General features: G+C 34.8%; 1 protein-coding gene across 1 annotated transcript in view; it reads right to left on the bottom strand.

Annotated features, from left to right (window-relative positions):
- LOC121422243 (E3 ubiquitin-protein ligase TRAF7-like) overlaps nt 1-20,237 on the bottom strand; it is a gene marked incomplete at its 5' end in the record, with an annotated part of 42,402 nt that overhangs the window by 12,753 nt on the left and 9,412 nt on the right. The window contains 2 exon segments of the mRNA XM_041617151.1: nt 7,255-7,377; nt 8,709-8,750. Coding sequence (XP_041473085.1) covers nt 7,255-7,377; nt 8,709-8,750 — 165 coding nt within the window.

The following is a 20,237-nucleotide window of genomic DNA, read 5'->3' as shown; positions in this document are numbered from 1 at the left end:
TAATAGATTTGATTAGTTCGGAGTTGGCTTCACCAATGTGACTGTCGTTTTAGTATGAAAGCAAGTTTTTAGCTATGGTATAGGAAAAGGAACCACGCTCAATGGCAAAATGCCAATAATATGTTATTTAATAGGAAGACCTCAACATTCACACATGGTTGCAAGCAGGGGTAATAAAGCCATCAACCAATTACAAATATTAATTTTTCCTGACATATCTACGACCGATCCTTTTCAATGGTTGTTGTTGACTGGAAACAGAAACTAATCCCTAAAAACAATATTTTAACTGCCACGGAGCGGATATTAGCCTAATGCTGACTTTAAGAGTGAATGAGTATCAAGTAACGTGGGAGCTTTGCCCTGCAAATCCCTTTTCAGAAATAATTTAGATTTCTCAAACCGAACGTGTTTGTGAAGTTAAAGCGTGCTGTAAATCCCTTGTAATCCTCTTGTCATTGACGTTCCCCCGCACACAACACACGCATCATACTGATGTCATTCCACTTTTACTCACTCTGTCTCTTGACCCCTTAAAGTGACCGTTTGGTTTGAACTCTAAGGATCCCATAAATGAACCAAAATTGAAGACTATACACTGTATAACTTCAATATTGTACATTAATGGTCTTTTTCATACCCCTCCTCTCAATCAACTATAACTCTTCAAAGAGGCTACATACATGTACATGTAGGGGTATTGATATCAATCATACATCAGTTTATATAAATGTAGCTCGATAAAAATAATCATAAGTAAAAAAAAAAAAATTACCACAGAGCAATCAAAATCATAGGTTTCTCAACAAAAATATGCCCAGGGAACATTTTATTTAGTTGCATATCAATGAGGTCCATTACTAGATTATGATTCAATGTGACAATTATGACGGGGCTGACATTACACCATTTCCGTAAAAAAACATGACACTCACTTTCATAATATATTTTGTATTAAAAAAAACTGATGAACTAGACCTTATTAGAAACCACAGTCAAACACAAGGAATACTTGCATAATAAATATTAGCTGGTGTAATAATAATCTCCCAAACGTAGGGTAAGACAGCATAAACGAGATAACTAGAACCATTTCCTAAATCATTTTTGTCCTGGTTGGTGAAGTTTTTCTCTTTGAAACCCAAATTATCACTGAACACACAGGAAGGAAGGAAATTAACAAATGATCTAAACTCTACACTATTGTACGGGTACATCCCTAATACATAAATCCTCCTCAACACACATTCAATGTGATATTCCGTCATACTTGATTCTTGACGAGCAAGTTCATCTTGGAGCTCCAAAAAGCTAGACTCAGATGAGCAAATAAATGAATCCTGAATATTTGTCATAGTGACAATCTCCACTTGAAAGAAAATTTTTTATGTTAAAAAATGTCTGTGTACAGCTCGAGATCCAGTCACTGTGTATGCTAGGAAGGTGGAACCATATCCAATCCCTTCCAACAAGAATATGTGATTTTATGATTCTCCTACTAAAGACAAATACCTAGCTTGATTGTATATGTATGAAATGATATGGTGTTGACAAGTCCATGGTCCACACACAGTTTCATCACAGCTCAGAACATTTATTGCATGTTTCAAGTTAGAAAGACTCCCCAGTCTAGTACGAGTATCTCTATTACTGTCACAACTTCAAAGTATCACACTGTATTAAAGTGAAATCCTCCAGTCTTAATTTGTTCATTGACTAAAACGTTCCCAACCAAAACACCTTAAATCTACTTTATGACTAGTAAAATACATAATCAAGATATTTTGAAAAAAAAAAAAAATATTTATCCAGGGTAGCCTCTTCAGTTCTGAAAACTGTTCTCCCAGCGGGCCCTGCTATTATTATTACCCGGCTAGGCTGGTCTACCGATTCAGCTGTACAGCTTTTTGAGGAATTATTTCCCGCCAGTACCCATTTACCTCACCTGGGTTGAGTGAAGTACAGTGTGGATAAATTTCTTGAAGGAAAATACGCCATGGCTAGAATTTGAACCCTTGACCTTCTGTTTGAAAGGCAAGAGTCAGAACCACTGGACCATGACGCGCCCATGTGAAAAAATCTCTTTTCTTCACCTGTATTTTTAAATCAAGTCCTGCTATACAGATCCATTTACGATTATGATCTTTCAAAGTTAGTTTCAAAATGAGCTGAAGCACATTAAACAATCATTGAACCAAATGATTTGTATAGCCTTGAAATTGACTACAATTCTTCTATCTACATCTATGAGTAGATAAGTTATAAGCGAGTACATGTACTTATAAATTGAATTTGTCTGGGTTTACATGAAAAACAGGACACGTCAAGTGAGTCAGCAACTTTCCCTGTCAATACTTGCAGCTTTCATATTATAGAGCAATCACCCATTCCATAAAGTATCATTATACAACACTGCCAATCTTAATCAAGGGAGGTGTGACCGTATGGCCAAGAATACCAGATACAATCTCTCAACTTGATTGGTCGTTATTGGATAATGGGAATCTGATCCTAGAATTTGAAGGGGCACATCATCACAGCCCATGTGATGGTAATTTGGTAGAATCTGTCAATGTTTGAATGGTAGGCTGATGTTTTGAATTTGATACTGTCAAGATGTGCTGTCAAAGCTTGACAGGACTGAAGACACGCCTTACATTGGACCAGTAAGGGTTTTCTTAAGGAACACTCATTTCCTTCAGGCAGCGTTATATTATCTTATCTTAACACGTTTGCTTAGCATTCTATTGTGCTCACACAAGATAATTAGAACAGACATTTATATAAATAAAAAGCAAGAAGTTTATTGATTGATAATAGCATAAGTCTGAAAGAAATGCTCCATTTTAGTTCTTACTTTATTGACTTTGTTATTCTTCTGCCTGTCTATCTCTCAATCTCTCTTGTATTTTCTACCATTTCTTTTTTTATCATTGAACGCGGCTGACTGCATTGTGGGTCGCTCCATCCAGTTTATCTATCTCTCTTCATTCCCTTGTTTATAAACAAGCTCTTTCCTTTGTTGTTTGCATCTTTTTTATATTCTAATCTCTATCTTCTTGTTCCTGGGTGGTGTTTCATAATGCTGTTCATAAAGTTACGAACAACTTTATGCACAACTTTACGCCTGACTGAAACCTGTTCTTTGGTGCTAAATTAGTTACATAGGGATATCATTTAGCACAAGAAAGGATCACCAGTTGTGCGTAATGTCATTCGTAACTTACAAACAGCTTTACGAAATGGGCCCAAGGTAGTGTATTACTTAATCTCTTTCTTCTTTCTATCTCGTTCCAGGTAGTGTATTACCTAATCTTGGTTAATGCTTGAAGTCCTTGGAATTCAATTGAATTGAGAAAGGCGTGTCTTTCCTTCTCTGGTTCTATGGATCAATTGTCCAGGGACCTACACCCTAAGCTTGCTGTCTAGTTTGATAAACACCAGGTATGTACCTATATCAAGATTGACATATTTTCATTTAAGCAGGGCATATCCAGGGTCCATGGTATATCGTACCTCCTCTCCTCTTTTTTCCCTCCATCTCACGGAATATGGCAAACTGGGATGTGCCGCTGGAATGAGTTGCTTTTTTGGGAGAAATCCCTAAATATGGGGTTTTATGCTGGAAAATCCCTTAACATGCCCCCAATTTTTAGATACCGGCCTTATATATGGGTCCATATCCTCCTCCAATTTTGGGTGCTAACCCCTTTTTTTTGCTTGTCAAATTTTGATAAATCCCTAATAATGGGTACCTTTTTAGCCAAAATGACCCGTAAATATGGGTATGGGTTTTGAACCTTCAGCCGCATATCCCCGTCCAAACCAAATCTAAGTACCCCTCGAGCCATCTCCATTTCCAAGTTGTTCATCTCACGGCTTGGTTGACTGATTGATCAACTGATTTATATTTTTCCAATCTAATTTGTATTTATTCATTATCATAATTCTATTCTATTCTTCTTTTTTTGGGGGGGCATTATCAACTAATTCATTACCAAATCATTCATTTGTTGTTTGTTCCTTCAGTCAATCATTTACTCCTTTATATCACTGATACTCAACAAAAGTGTTTGAAATTGTAAAATTGACAAACAAATCAAATCATGTGCGAATCATGTATGGGCTTGGCATGAGTTAGGAGAATAAAATGAGATGTGTCAATTTGAATTTGTATGGGTTTGATACTCTCAAACATAGTAACAAATGCCAAGAATAATTCAAAATATAGAAATCTAACAAAAAATCATGACATATTAAGGGACTAGTTAACATCAACCAGTACTTCCGAATTTTCTCATATATATGTTCATTTGTTTCTGATGAACACTTTAAAATTATTGATAATATGATTGATATGACAAATTTGTTGAAGAAACTATCTAATTATTGAAAATGAAAATGAAATTAAACCTTTTGTTGTACATACCTTATTTTGTAATGTAAATAGCAAACTAAAAATAAATAGATATGAATAAAGGGAATGGACTTTGAATAGAGAAAGTTTTGGTAAGTATGAAGGTAATAAGATACTTGAAAGACATTCCTTTCAATGTTGAATGTTTCTTTTTCTTGAGTTCAGTAAATGGCAAATTCACACAAAACCGAACAAAAAATAAAAAATAAATCTATAAATAAATCCCACAAGACTAAATCTTGATAAAGAGAATTGAATTTGAATAGTAGAAAAATATCAAAAAGATAGAACTATCTGAATAAATTGATTTTAAAAATCAAATATGCAACAGGTGGAGAATTTAGATGCAATAAAACAATAATAAAATATAAAATAATTTGAAATCTGAAGCCCTTCAATAGCATTCTGTCATAACACAACAGAATGTTTGTACTTGGGGTAAAAATTTATTCTCTGGACTCCCTTTGACTACTGTACTAGTATTTGAAATTTGGATAAGTAATGAGAAATGACATCTTATGAGATCATCTGAACAGGTACAGGAAGAGGTAATAGGGGTCATTCACACAACAAGGCTGTATATGCCATATTGCCTAGAATGGAATATCTAGGATAGATGTGAACATGTCAAGGGTATAAGGGTGTTTCTAAACCCTCCTCCTCCTCATTTAACATTGACAGTAGACCAATACAACCCGACAGATGATATGCACGTCTCTAAAGAACTCTCTCAGAAAACAGAATCAGTTCAGGCGTACGAGAACTGCAATTATATCTCAATATTCGGACAGATAATTGGGGTGTGTTCAGACGACATGACAAAGTTGTTTAAATTGCTTGTAATGTAAACATCTCAAGGGTGAAAGGGCGTTTCTCACTCCTCCCAGGATGGTGTGTATTATCAATTCTTGGCTTGCAATGAACTTGATATGAAATATATGTCTTCTCAAGATATTTTGCAAAAGATATCATCCCTCGTAAGAAATAAACACTTAAAGATAAATGCCAGTTGTGGTAACGATCTCAAAACGACTTTTCACAGAATCTAATATAATGACCACCCAAGTGTCTGTTTGTACGAATAAAAAATATGTGCCAAAGGATTCTGGAAGAAATTGTGTAATTGCTGAGAAATAAGCAAAATAAGCGCGGATTCGGTCACTTCGGTCGGGTCTTTATTCCAGCAATAATAATACAGTCCCGCGTGTGCCTATCTGTGTTGGCGATCTTCAGTGCGATCGTTTTTCAGCTAAGATTTTATGATTTCACAAAGGTCAGTTTATGTAACAGATCTAGATCCATGATGATATAGTAATACTTTACCTTGGTTTTACAGACTTTCCCATGAAATCAGTATTTTAATGCAACTACTTTCATTTAGCTTTAACAAATAATCTTCAAATATAATCTTATATATTACATTTCAAATAAGCAATATTGCATGCCTCTTTGCACTTTAAAATGTTAAAGAAAGATGCATTGGGAACATGATTTTAATAAAACATCAAGTAAACATACAGATAAATATTGTTTTTAGAGAATTTCAAGGATTCATCCGATTGTTTCAAAAACCTTTTTTATTACCAGATTTGTTAATGTATTTTAGAAAATGATTCAAATTAAACTCCAAAGAGGTGAAAAGATATGTCCTCAGAGAATTGATAATATTCCAATAAGAATTTATATATATTTTGTTACTCTAGTTGAAATTACAACCTGGAAATGATTCAAATCAATTACAAAGGTGAAAAGATATTTTCATAAAATCGATAACGTTTCCATCTGATAAATATATATATTTTCAATTACTGAAATTGAAATTCTAATATCTAGGAAATGATCTTGGCCACGCTCTTTAAGGTGATTAATGGTGGGAAGGCAGAAAATTATCAATGTTGTTCTTCAAGCATTAATAACATGAGCAGAGACAAAATGAAACATAACCATGTTTATTTCTGTACATGTGATCATGAGAATAGCTGCCCACATCAAAAGTGTCCACATAATTAAGGATAATGGCTGCCTGAGTCTATCATCATGGCTCTCAAATCATCCAGATATAAAAAGGGTGTGGCGCAGTCTTTATTCAGCTCGTGTTCTTCAGACTCACTTTTACATTGGATAACAGGTACATGAAGGCATCAGCCAATAAATTTTCATCCTATTTTATGCAGTGATCTAACTTTCTAACTAGCCGTCACCATTATAGAGGTTTTTTACGTTGAAATCTTGCTTTATTGCCTGTGATAAGAAAAGGTGTAAACAAATACCAGGACAACATGCTGGAAAAAACGGAAATGGTTTTGTTTGGTTTCATTTCAAGTCCTCTTATCCAGCTGGCATGAACATGTTTACCTTGGGTTCAAGTGTTCGTTCGGGTAGAAAAGTTGTTTTAAATAATTACAATGTATCTGTTTTATTTCCATTGACTGAACATGCCCCTAAAAGAGAGATGCAACGCATAAACAGTTTGGTTTTTCACCCTTTTCCCTTGACACAGCACAAACACTTTATTTTTGTGAAAACTGATTTCTGCGACCTTTCTGCTCACTCAAGCGTAATATTCTGTCAAAAAATTCTACTTTAATCTGATAGACAAAGACATCAAAGCCGAAGAATTTATGTTGAAATTTTATTCCTGTGTTGTATTTTTTTCAATTTCAAGGACTTTTTCACAGTGTAAACCTTTTAAAGATATGCAGTGTATAGGGTGTGTGGCGTAGTACACGTGCAATCGACACAATTTCAAAATGCGACGGATAATTGTTATCTTGTCATGATTTTGGAAGAAGTTTCTGTAGGTTAAATTGCAATGAAAGCAAAGAAACTAGTCTTACCTCCAGCCGCTCCCGAGTTAAGCCTAGCATTGATGACAGAGAGTTCTCTATTGACCATGGTATAGTTTCTCTCATGGTCGATGAGCTCCTCCGAGATCGTCCTCTGGTTCTCATCCAGATCAACTGTAGGAGAAGATGAGCAAAGAACAAGGGTAGAATGATGATTATTTCTTACAATTAAACTTGAAGTCATTGTTCTTAAAGGTCAAGTCCACCCCAGGAAAATAATGATTAAAATAAATAGAGGAAAATAAAACAAGCACAACACTGAAAATTTCATCTAAATCGAATGTATAATAAGAATGCTATGGCATTTTCAAGTTTCACTTATTTTTCACAAAAGAGTTATATTCACAACTCAGTGACATGCAAATGAGGAAGTCGATGATGTCCATCACTCACTATTTCTTTTGTTTTTTATCGTTTGAATTATAAAATATTTCAATTCTTACTGATTTGACATTGGGGACCAACTTAACTGAACCATAAAAGAATTAAAACAATGGAAATACCACATGTTCAGGGAGAAATAAAACTTTGTTTCACAGAACAATGAGGAACAAATTAGAATATTTCATATAATAAAATACAAAAGAAATAGTGAGCGGATGATGTCATTAGTCCCCTCATTTGCATACCGACCAGGATGTACACATAACTATTTTGTGAAATTAAGCAAAACTTTAAAATGTCATAACTCTCCTATTTTACATCCGACTTCGATGAAATTTTGAGTGTTATGCTTGTTGGATTTTTTTTCCTTCTATTCAAATAAACTTTTATGAGGGGTGGACTTGTCCTTTAATATCAAAAGCTGACAAAGAGGATGATACAAAGTATACAGGGTAGGATAAAGACAATGTAAAAGTATGAAACCACTTGGATATGATGCAACAAAAATATGAAGGAAGAGAGTATGAACAAAGAAGAAAGATGGAAGAAAGAATTGAAAAAACATAGGAATACACAAAAGTTAGACATTATCTAAACATTTTTGATCTGCTTCGAAAGAGGATTGGAACATCCTCTACTTATCTTTCTGCTTGAAATGATGCAATAAAAGATGTTATCAGGTCAAGATACAGGTATTAAACACAGATACATGTACTTTTACATCATGTTCACCATGCACAAAATTTACAATTTGTTTCACTGAATTTCCAAGTAAACAATGACTTCAACTTTTTTTTTTAACAAGTGCACATCTAGTTACCATTAATGCGTATAGCATTTCCATTTATTTGAATGCAGGATAAAAGAGCATTGTGAGTTAAATGCCTTGCTCACGGGCACAGGTGCCACGGCCGGGGCTAGAACCCCAGACTTTCCATGTATAGCCAGGCGCCTTAGACCACTCGGACACTTAACTCATATCTGTCCGGTACATAACCAAGAACTAGAAAATGCTCATTTGTTGCTCTTTACAAACGCAGTTGTAATACATTGCAACTTACCGATCGTCTTCTCTACTCGGTTGATGTTATCGTCCATGTAGTCTGTGAGAGAGAGAGAACATAAAAATAATGAGAGGATCTAAATGGAAAGATCAAAACTCATCAAAAATGCCCTGGAAAAGTATAATATAGAGGATTTTCTGACTGCAGATAATAAATGAGAAAAGTAACTGAAGTAAATGTTAGTTACCCTTTCCAAAGGTAACAGAACCAATATAGTAATGAATAATAATCATAATATAAATACTTCTCGAGCATTAGCCTTTAATCAAGAACAGAGTTGCTAGGTAACACTTGCAGAAATTTGATGAGTTTGAAATCCGCATACATGAATAACTTATCTAATTATTCATGAAAATAGTACATGCACAAATATACAGACAATAAAGCCTATAATATCCAGGCAGTGCCAATGATACAATTACAAGTACAAAAATTGCTGAGCTGGGGCCTGTTTTAAAAGAGATACAATTGATCAAATCATCAAACACAATTATAGAAAGCCAGCAACACCATGACCTAAAACATATGCATCTTTTCAAAATGTCTTCTGAATACTAAATGCATGCATCATCGACTTGATTAAAAAAAATGCCAGTAGTTGCAGTAAACACTGATTTCATGAGAAAGTCTGTAAAACCAGGCTTAATTGTCAGAATATCATCGAGGATCTAGATCTGGTACAGTTACATAAACTGAACTTTGTGAAATCTTGAAATCTACGCTGAAAAATGTTCACACTGAAGATCACCAACACAGAAAGGCACTCGTGGGACAGTGCTTTAATATTGCTGGAATAAAGACCAGACGGAAGTGACCAAATCCGCGCTTATTTTGCTTACTTCTCAGCAATTACACAATTTCTTCCAGAATCCTTTGGCACATATTTTTTATTCATACAAACAGACACTTGTGTGGTCATTATATTAGATTCTGTCAAAAGTCATTTTGAGATCGTTACCAAAACTGGAATTTATCTTTAATCAGTGTGCCCCTCTTGGTTTCCAAAGGAATATTTTGTATATTTCCTATCTGAAGAATCAGATGAGTTTCAACTCTTTGTAACAAAAAAGATTTAGAAGTACATGGCAAAAACATGGCAAACCTGTATTCAATACAAATGAATTTGCTACAAGATAATGACCACAAATATTCAAGATGATAAGCATATATTATCAATCAATTAAGCAAACACTACTACATAATAAAAATATAATGGAAAAAAATCTGAGAAATCAAGAGTTTAACATGAATGAAAAATAAACATAAAGTCATTTCAATCTTGAATAATGATACTTACCGATGAATAAATAAAAACTTGAAGGAAAAAGAAATATATCCCAATGATGTGAAATAGAAAAATCAGCTACAAGAAAAAGCTACCCTAAAGTTTGTTGGTATGGGGATATCAGCTGATGATGTAATGGTGAGATAGTAGAAGAGACAGACGGTAACAACTGTTGTTCAATGTTTTCCACCTTAGCTTTTGTATGTAAAAGTGGACAGAGCGTCAGTGACAGCCAGTCCTTAGCAACGAGGACACCACCTTAGCAACGCCCCTAAGTAGCAGCGCACGTGCACGGGGTGTAGATGATAGAGCGTGTGAGAATCCAGAGAATGTTAGCTCCAATCAGGGATGGGTGTTTTAAGAGAGGTTGGACCGAAAATGGTGATAGAAATGTAATCAAGTCCTCCTATTGAATGTTACAAGGAGTGGGAAGGTAACTCGACTGCTGCCCTCGTTTCGATCAGAGTCGGAGGATCCAACTGGAAATGAAACATGGATTTGCGCTACTCTAGAATTAATAGTGTCTGTATATGTTCCAGTGTCTGCACCCATGTGTAATCCCGAGAGAGCCACCGCCTTCAATAAGGAAAGTATTATGGTCACAGCCTCTTTCCTCGCCCCCTCCAGAATTGCGAACAACGTCCAAAGAGATATGCTCATCAACAGCCCAGAAAGAGAGAGTGTGATTGCGGGTGAATGATTGAGGGGGGAACTAAATTAGAGGGATATCGTTGCCGAAAAAATGCCAAATGTATTTTGTTTAAATAGGGCTTAGGGTTGAAGGGCGTAGACAAATGTAGGGGATAATAGAAAGAGGAAGTGATAGATTAGTCTTTAATCAAGGAGGTGGTCTTGATTTGAGCTCTTGGGATTTGGCATGAACAATAATGGGTGTGGACATTATTTCCTCTCGACAATGTACCTCTGCAACGATCTCACTAATGGAATAAGAAGAGGACTGCCTACCAGAGGATACATGAGAATGTCTGGGTGTTTCTCAAATTGGACAGCGAGCCCCCTTTCCTTGACAGCATGACTCAAGCAGTGACCAGTTTCTACAATTATTGTTCACTCCCAAACGATCCTTTGCTCTAACTTCCAATATGGATAAACCCTGATACATTGCTTCAATGGGACAAGTAATTTACCTACTAAACTTGGATACGCTTCCCGTCATCAAAGTCTGATAAATTCCTCGCATTCAGAACGAGACGAAGCAGCCTAAAACTTCAGGCAACAGATAAGACGTCAAAACCTATTGACTCATACTTCTCACATTATTCAATTCATTTCATAATCGCCACCCAGAATTGATTGGTGGTATGTGTATTACCCAGTAAGCACTCCTCATCAAAACACTACCCAAGGCCTTGACTAAATCTTTGTAATAATACCTGATGAGCTCACTTTAGACTCATCAGGAATCATTTGCTCAAAATTGATTAGGTCTACACCCATGTTGCTAAGTCTTATTGTCACATGAGGACACTTTAACAAAGCCTAGTGTTAAATCCATTACTGATCTCAATCGGTTATTTTTATCGAAATTTGTTAAACAAACCACTGAACATTCTGATGAAGATAAGTTTCTATAATTGACTACTAAGAACTTGATCTATTTATTTGCCCAGACACTGATGCTCTAGCCAACGTTCACATGACAATTTTATGACTATTGTCTTAATCCATTATATGTATTCTGATTTCATTAAAAAGTTTAATATTCCGGGAACACACCCCTTGATGACAAAGGGGAAAAGGGTCCCATGATTGCAAGATCCTTTAAATTAATACTTAGCCATCATTGAATAATTCTTCTTCTTTTTAATTACTGTGGGCAGAGCTACACAGAGGGAAATAAAAGCGGACATCAAACAAGGCTTCAAACACAACTTAAAACTCCCAAGAACTTCAAGTTTATTTCTGATTTGTTGAATAATTTTTGAACAAGAATATTTATTTATTTAGAAAGTTTCTGATTAGTCAAATATCAAGAATCTCTGATTGGGTGAAAATTCAAGTATTTCTAATTAAAAAGTATTTTATCAACCCCAGAAGTACCTGTAAAAAGTCTTTGGAAATCTTAAATGATGATTTAAACTGATGACACAGTTTGAAGCCAGGCCAACACTGCCTGTATCAATGACTTCCTACATGTTAACTAGTTATCCTACTTAATTAAATGATTAATCACATTCATGTTTCATTTCTCAGAAGTGGACGAATCATAACTCATCATCACATAGTTGACAGCCAATCAAAACAGATCACTTGATGTTCGTATTTAAGGAGGCCTGCAATTTTTGTTGTGATTTTACAATTTAAATCTCAGACATATTAATTGTTAAAAATGAATATCAATTCCCAAGGATGATCTAAAATAAAAAGTTAACACTCACAATCATGATTCTCAATTGATTTTTAATCTTTAGCTTGTACATGTATATATCTAAATCATAGGTGATATTGATTGATATTAAGGGTTGTTCAACAAGTTTTGAGAAAAAAAAGTATTGCAGAAGTACCTCATCATACAAATTTTGATTGGTATTCATAAATATTGTCAAATTCAATTTCAATTTTTCACTTGTAAAATATGTTTTAGACAGTTCCAAGTTATCTCGCATCCCCATCTCTTATAAACGCCACAAATGAACATAAATAAATCAAACAAATGGTACAAAACAATGGAATGTAAGATTTGCACATATTTTTCATAATAAGAAGTTAATCATACACAACCAAATATATATTTTGGAGGATTAAATGCAGAATGCAGAGTATATTGTAGTATCATTATTAAGATGATTGTCTTTGTATTTTGAGGATACCTTAATGCAAAGTTCGACAAATAAAACAGTTTCAATCACCACTGCACATCAATTTCGTGTATTGTAATCAGGTCAAAACGAAATGAAAGAGATCCTTTACGTCCTAAAGGGATTGTGCTCCTTTAATTACCATCAAGGACAGCTCACAGGAATCGATTACTAATTAATTACTGCCACTAATTGCAAAACAACTCCGGAAAGAGATGAGGTGTTTGAGGATAGGCAAGAGACCAAGAGAGGAAGAGAGAGAGAGAGAAACACACACACCAAAGCGTAAAGAAGAAAGTGAACGATTGTGTGCGAGAGCTATTAAGAGAGAGAGACAGACAGAAAGTGTGTAATTGTGTGAGTGTGTTTTAAGGATGAAAAAGAGAGAGAAGAATAAAGGGAAAAGGTGACAAGAAGAAAGTTTGAAATTGTGCGTGTGAGAAAGCGTGTTAGAAAGAGATAGAGCGAGACTGAGAGCAAGAGAGAAAGAGTAAGAGAGCATAAATGGCAGATTTGGCTGCAGGTCAAATTGATGTGTTGAAGAGCGGAAAGAAAGGATTTGTTTAATTGGAAATGGAAATCTATGAGTACTTTAGTTATTGGGCTATGCCAAGAAATGGTCACTCAAATGCATGAGAGCTTGAAGGCCGACTTCAAACTTGGCATTGAATTAAAACCGATAATCACCTCCCCTCCTAATCTTCATTCCAGCGTTCCCCCATTCACCATCACAGCATTCTCCATGCTTCCTATCATCATACATGTACTACTCTTCTTTCTAATATACTCCATCCCTGGCAAGAAAGTGAATTCTTGGGTGAAAATTTGAATCAAATCTCTGAAAGTCGGCTTCCAGGAAAATTGCATAATTTCATCATATCCATTGTCCTCTTTTCCAACAAAATCATAATTTCATCATAATTTTGTAGAAGCTCCAATTTCCATATTGAAGTATGTATACTTCAAATTAGAAAAGAAAAATCCATGCACTTAAGTTTTAAAAAATATTTTGGAGTATATAGAAATCAACTAAAATCAATTTAAAATTTAATAACTTAAAGAATTTTCATGAACTGATTTTAAAGACGAAAGAAAAATAATCAGGTTTTGTAGTCTGATAAATAGAGAATTTAAAGAAAATAAATACATAAAGCAGATTGACACAGGAGTGATCACAATGTCAACAATCTTTGATGAATATAGAAATGATTCCAATGAAATTATGACGTTTTCAATGAAAACCTATTCATGAATCATAATTTGTGAGTCACAAGCAATTGGTCTCGTGATAATTGATATTTTCCATTTTCCACTTCATATCCACACTGATAAATGTTCATACTGTTTACACCTATTACCTATGAAGAATTATTATATTATGTACCGAGATTAAAAAATATATATATTTTCAATGAGAATATATATTGTTGTAATCTTGTTGATTTATAGAAGAATGATAGATAAATAGTAGCATCAAATCTGATTTAGAAACTTGGAATTACATGGAAATAATACAATGCACAAGCATGAATGTATTCCTTTTTCATTTTCAAATGATATTATTCATGTAGGCCTACTTTCTTTGTAATAAAGAAATAATGAATTTTGTAATAAAGGTCTGCCTTGTTTCTTATGCTTTTATTCATTTGACTTTCAGAGCAATTCCTATATTCACTACTCAATGAAATAGGTTACAATTTGATAATCAGTACATAATGCCTTAAACCATCAATTAAACAAATGTTCAAAACAAGTTTTCTTTAAAGAAAATTAGGAGTGACTGATTGAAAAATAAGCCATCATCACTCCATATCTAATCACTTTACACAGACAGGCACAATTAAGCCTTATTAAATGGAAATTACATGCCATTATCCCACCTCTTAGCATCAAACTGACCAACTGACCATGTTAAATTGACCGCTCAAAGGACCTTGAGGGCCTAAATCTGGTCCTCCTCCTGACCCGACTGTCTCCACGCCTTGCTTCCTCAAACTAATGGTCAGTTAAGGATGTTTCTTTGAAAGTAGGAGATAGATGAAGTCGTCTTGGCTGATTGGGAATACCCTCCTTTGGAGTAAGAAGTGTTGATTGAAGCACTCGGCCCCTGGGATAGGGGGCAGGAAGGAAGGTCAATTGTCTGATCTGTGTCGGGGAGGTGCTAACCTATTTACAATGATCCGGTGGAAGACGTAGGAGGGGTGGACAACACAATCTTCAGGCAATCGTGATTCTTTCGTCTGAATGCTTCATTCAAATACATGTATGAAGTGTAAAATGTCCCCTTTTTCACAATATACTTTAACCCCCGCCCCCACTGTATTTCCACTTCAATACTATATTCTTGATGCTTTCGAAATGTGATTCTGTAGAAGGCGGGGGGGGGGGGGGTAGGGGATGGTGCCACAGACAACAAACAATTTCCTGTCCCCTCTTCATTTTTAGGTTACAATTCAATAAAAACATAGTCATCCACTTCGGCATTTGTAACTTTATTTTCATCTTTACCACTTTGTACTTTCGATCTTGTATTTCCATGTAACATGTACCTGTACATCATAATTTGGCTACAAGTGATCCTGACCACCTATTATATAGTCTCACATTTTATTTTCAAAGTTTATTTCTGAGTAATTTCTAATTTCAATGTCTAATCTTCTGAGTTCTCATTTTCAGTTCTTCCTCCCCTATACTTTACAATATCAGCAGCGATACATGTGTCTTGGTGCTATTTTCTCCTGCTTTTTAATGCTTCATAAAGTTCATTTCTGGACAACATTTGATCTTCCATAAGATTTTTTTTCAACCTTGGAATTGCTTCTATATCAATACCTATAATTACCCTCATTCTTATTCCATGGCGTAATTTCCTTCGGCAAGAAATTCATCCACATTGTGCTGCACTCAACCCAGGTGAAGTGAATGGGTACCCGGTAGGATTTATTCCTTGAACGCTTTAGCGCCTACTAATATGGCGGCTTAGCTACAACCGGGGTAATAATATGATACCAAGTATCAAAGCGAATTTGAGTATATGCACATACGTGTAGTAACTGCGCTATATAAATGGACATATTATTATTCATGTATATTATTTGTTCTTCCTTCTCACCATTGCGTATAATGACTTGCCTTCGCATAGAATTACTTGTATAAACCTAATGGGATATAGAAGTAATTAAAAAATGATGGTGAATTCACCTAGGGTAGTTGAGACATAGGGAATTAGGTGAACTATTCCCTGCAAATGCTAATTGAAAGAGTTGTTTTAGCCTTTGGCTGTGCACACGCCCAGTGCATGAAATAAGCACACGGCATGTACGATGTATTGAAAACTCTTGAACAGCAAACCTAACATGTGGGCACAACCAATTAGTCGTGCATCTCCCGAGGCCCAGCCCTCACACCCTCGCTTGTGGCTCCTGCTAATTCAATGGGTGGGACTACACCAATGTGTGAATGTGTCATTGGTGCTGAAGAACATCAGACCTAATTAAATACCAACCGAGAGAGTATGAATCATACACCCAAGGCTTCACGCAGTACATCCATAATTGGGTCAACATTTTCAGGATCTCGAACTCATCCCTGCTTTTTCGTCATATTTCTGGTCTTTTAAAGTCAAGAATCGTATAACTCCAAAGGAGATTGCTATTAGTAACTTTGGATGAACTTTATACACAGGTATGATTATTTCACCAATAATCTCTCCGTGAGTGAAATAAAAAGAAAGCATATACATGTACATATAGAAATTATTGTTGAAAACTTTGCAAGTAGCTTTGATTGAAGGTAATATGGGTCTCGCAACACAAAGAATAGCGATTAATTGTACGCTTGAAGTCTTTGGTTGATTGTACATTGTAGTCAATGGAATCAATCGTAGAAAAATACTCTATGATCACTGCTATGCTTTGTGTTACGGACCATTGGTCCAATAAACTAAAATTGTATTCCAGCGATTTGTATGCCCCATAGAAATGATACGTACAGTCATGTACTATGTCATAAACTTTGAAGAACAAAAAATAAAGTGATATTCTGAAATAAGAAACACTTGGTGTTTCAAGATTCTTGAAAAAAAAACCCTCTATAAATCTCTATAGGGCGCTCACTTTGACATGGGAAAAAGTATCCTGAGTATAGCTATGCTCTTGTAGTAGTTCATCATTTAGAAACCTGGTCAAGTACATGTACAAGTATTAACTGAAAGTTTAGTCTATTTTCTGCAATTCCTGCTTATATCCATCTCCTTCTACACTTGGGAAACCTAGAAGTTTACGTAAGAGCAGTCGTCAATAACCCTTCACCAACAAGCACTTAGTCTATAAATAGGGGAGTGCTTCTTGAAGCAAAGAAAGAGAGTGAGGGAGAGATAAAAGAAAAAGAGTGAAAGAAAGATAGATAGAAGGAAGAGCAAGAATAAGTAGAAGAGTTCGTATGTGGCAGAAGGGAGCATGAAAAAAAGATGAAAAGTGAAAATGAAAAAAAAATGAAATAAGAAGCAGAGAAACACATCAATATAAAGTTTACAAATGCTCTCAATATGAAAAGCACAACTATTAACTGAAAGTTTAGTCTATTTTTTTTTGCAATTCCTGCTCATATCCATCTCCTTCCACACCTGGAAAACCTATACAGTTTACGTAAGAGCAGTCGTCAATAACCCTTCACCAACAAGCACTTAGTCTATAAATAGGGGAGTGTTTCTTGAAGCAAAGAGTCTGTGATTTTTCACTTATTAATTTGTTCTGAGCCAATCAGATGCAAGGATTTCAGTAGCTTATAACAGATCTATCATGAAGATCCTCCGTACTATTAATATCATCAATTGGTTTATAATTAGATTGTATGAAGAACAGGTTGCAGACTGTCTACATGCAGCGAAGTGGTGACGATACTCAAATATTGACTTGCTGAGAGTTATCTATAGAATGTGATGTTATACTGTGCATGCAGCAGAGAAAGGATTTACTTCTCAATACAGCTCACAATTTTGAAAAGTAAATTCTGAGCAAAGTGGTAGACATGTCTAAAAGAAAATGCATGCCTTTAACTCACACCCAACAAATATGGTGATTCTGATTGACATTTTACCAATGAGCAATAATAAGCATAATCATCATTCTAATAGCAATATATAGCATCGGTATACTAATTATGGAATAGAATAATAAACCTATTGAATCATATACATGTACTTATTGAGAAAATTTCCATATGATTTCTTTATCTTTTTGGAAGAGAAATAGTAACATTCATGAAGTATAAAAATAAATGTTAATTGAAAAAAAAAATGAACATAGTAACCTTAAATTTCAAAGTATGTGAGATGAGGAGGATGAAATGATGAGATACTGTCTTCAATTCAGAGATTATATGATAATAACTGATTTCCTGCTTCTTTAATATTCACAGCTACTGCCAAGAAATAAAAATCCTGACTTAATACCAAGCTAAGACTGGAGGATGAACAGGGATGGACGGGGATTCAGTGGAGAGAAAGAGGGATGGAGAAGAGAGGTGGAGGAGAGAGAAAGAGAGGCAACAGGGGGGGGGGCAAAGAAATGAAAGAAAAGAGGAAGGGAGAGAGCGAGAGAAAAACATGGAAAAAGATCAACATATTGTACATGTTAACTAATAAATAGAAAGAAAGAGTTAAAGAAAAGAAAGAAAGAAAGAAAGAAAGAAAAAAAAAGAAAGAAATATATGTTGATATAAAGGAATATACAGATGAACAGATTGATTGAGAGGAAAAATGAGAAAAACGGATAGACAGACAGAAATGTGAAAGTGATGGACAGATAAACAAAAAGAGAGAGTGAGAGAGATAAAAGAAAAAGAATGAGAGAGAGAAAGATAGAAGAGCAAGAATAAAGTAGAAGAGTTCGTTTCTGGCAAAATGGAGAGGAAAAAAGACGAAAAGTGAAAATTAAAGTAAAAATGAAAAAAGAAGCAGACAAACCCATCAGTATAAAGTCTACAAAAGATGTCAATATGAAAAGCAGAACCACTTTTGCTAGCTTAATTAGACTGGAAAAGTAGTTCTTGAAAAAAAAAAGTTTGTATATATGCAGCAATGATTGTACATGAAAGAGGGGGATCAAGCATTTTTCTTCTTTGAAAGAAGAGAATAACCATAACGGGAGAAAAAAGATGAATACATTCAGGCAAAAGGAAGACGATAACCTGTATGTACCAAAGGTTAGGACAAGCTTGGGAAAGGAGTGTTTATCTTATGTAGGCACAACTTCTTGGAATGAGCTACCAACCAAAATTAGAAAGAAACCATCAAGATCAAGTTTTCGTAAAGCTATTGTTGAACATCTGTTGGAAAAATGAATTTTGATACCATCTATATTTTTTATCATCTAGATATCTTTCATATGTAAATACTGTTAACTAATTTTGTTAAATTGTTATGTAGTCATTGCTAGCGTGTATTAGTAGACTCACGATTTTCATTCTTAAAAACATGTTTCTATCTATCTAGACTAGAAGGGGCCAGACTTGACTAGCATTCATGCTATTTTCTGGTTCCTATTATCCTTGCTTTTCTATGTATTCATAAATTATTGTCTGTAAACTTGTAAAATTGGTATTATCATTGCATTGGATAATAAAATTCATTCATTCATTCAGATGAATCAGGTGGTGAATCAAGAAACAATGAATCATACAAAGGTTCAAATAAAAAAAGAGAAAATTAGAAGATATCCAAACAACAATAGAATACCAGATGACAAGTTGCATTAGACACGTTGGTATTACGTTATTCTCATTCTCTTTTAAATGTCGTGCTCACTCACGATTAGGGAGAATCAGACAATTAATCCCTATATTGGAGAGCAACCCAAGTGACAATTGCATCATTTAATCCAACTTTTTTTTATTGTGTTTCAGTGACAAAGCTCACATCATATTGTTGGTATTGTCTCAAACTCTAAAGCTTCAGTGATCAAGAAATCAATTCATGACAGGATTGATTGTCATCTTTCTAATCTGAGTCTGAAATGCGTAATCTGCGACTCTATTTTGCAAATTCAAGTTTCCTTTTCAGCTGGGTTATATTTCAGGCTGGTAACCTTACCTCAAAATGCCCTACTTTTCATTCTTAATTTTCACAAATTGAGGGGGAACCCCTTGATAAATCTTAGAGTTGAATTTCAATGATAAATCCTGTCTTGAAAATAAAAAATCAATTGGTTTTCTAATAAAAAGTCAAGTGAATCAATATGTTAATCCGTACCAGTACTTCTTTCACAGAACACTGGTTTGTACATACATTTAAATAGAACATGCTTGCAAAAAAAGTACGAATTAATTTATCTTTCAAAGGAAATTCAGTGGAGCACCGTTAGCAAAGCTTGGATTATAAAATGAACAATACAATTATTTCAGGCTTGCTGTTTCATTTCCCAA

Source organism: Lytechinus variegatus, chromosome 10 (genome assembly GCF_018143015.1).
Source record: "Lytechinus variegatus isolate NC3 chromosome 10, Lvar_3.0, whole genome shotgun sequence".
Lineage (NCBI taxonomy): Eukaryota > Metazoa > Echinodermata > Echinoidea > Temnopleuroida > Toxopneustidae > Lytechinus > Lytechinus variegatus.
The sequence above is the reverse complement of the archived record's forward strand: the minus strand, read 5'-3'. Positions and strand labels throughout refer to the sequence as shown.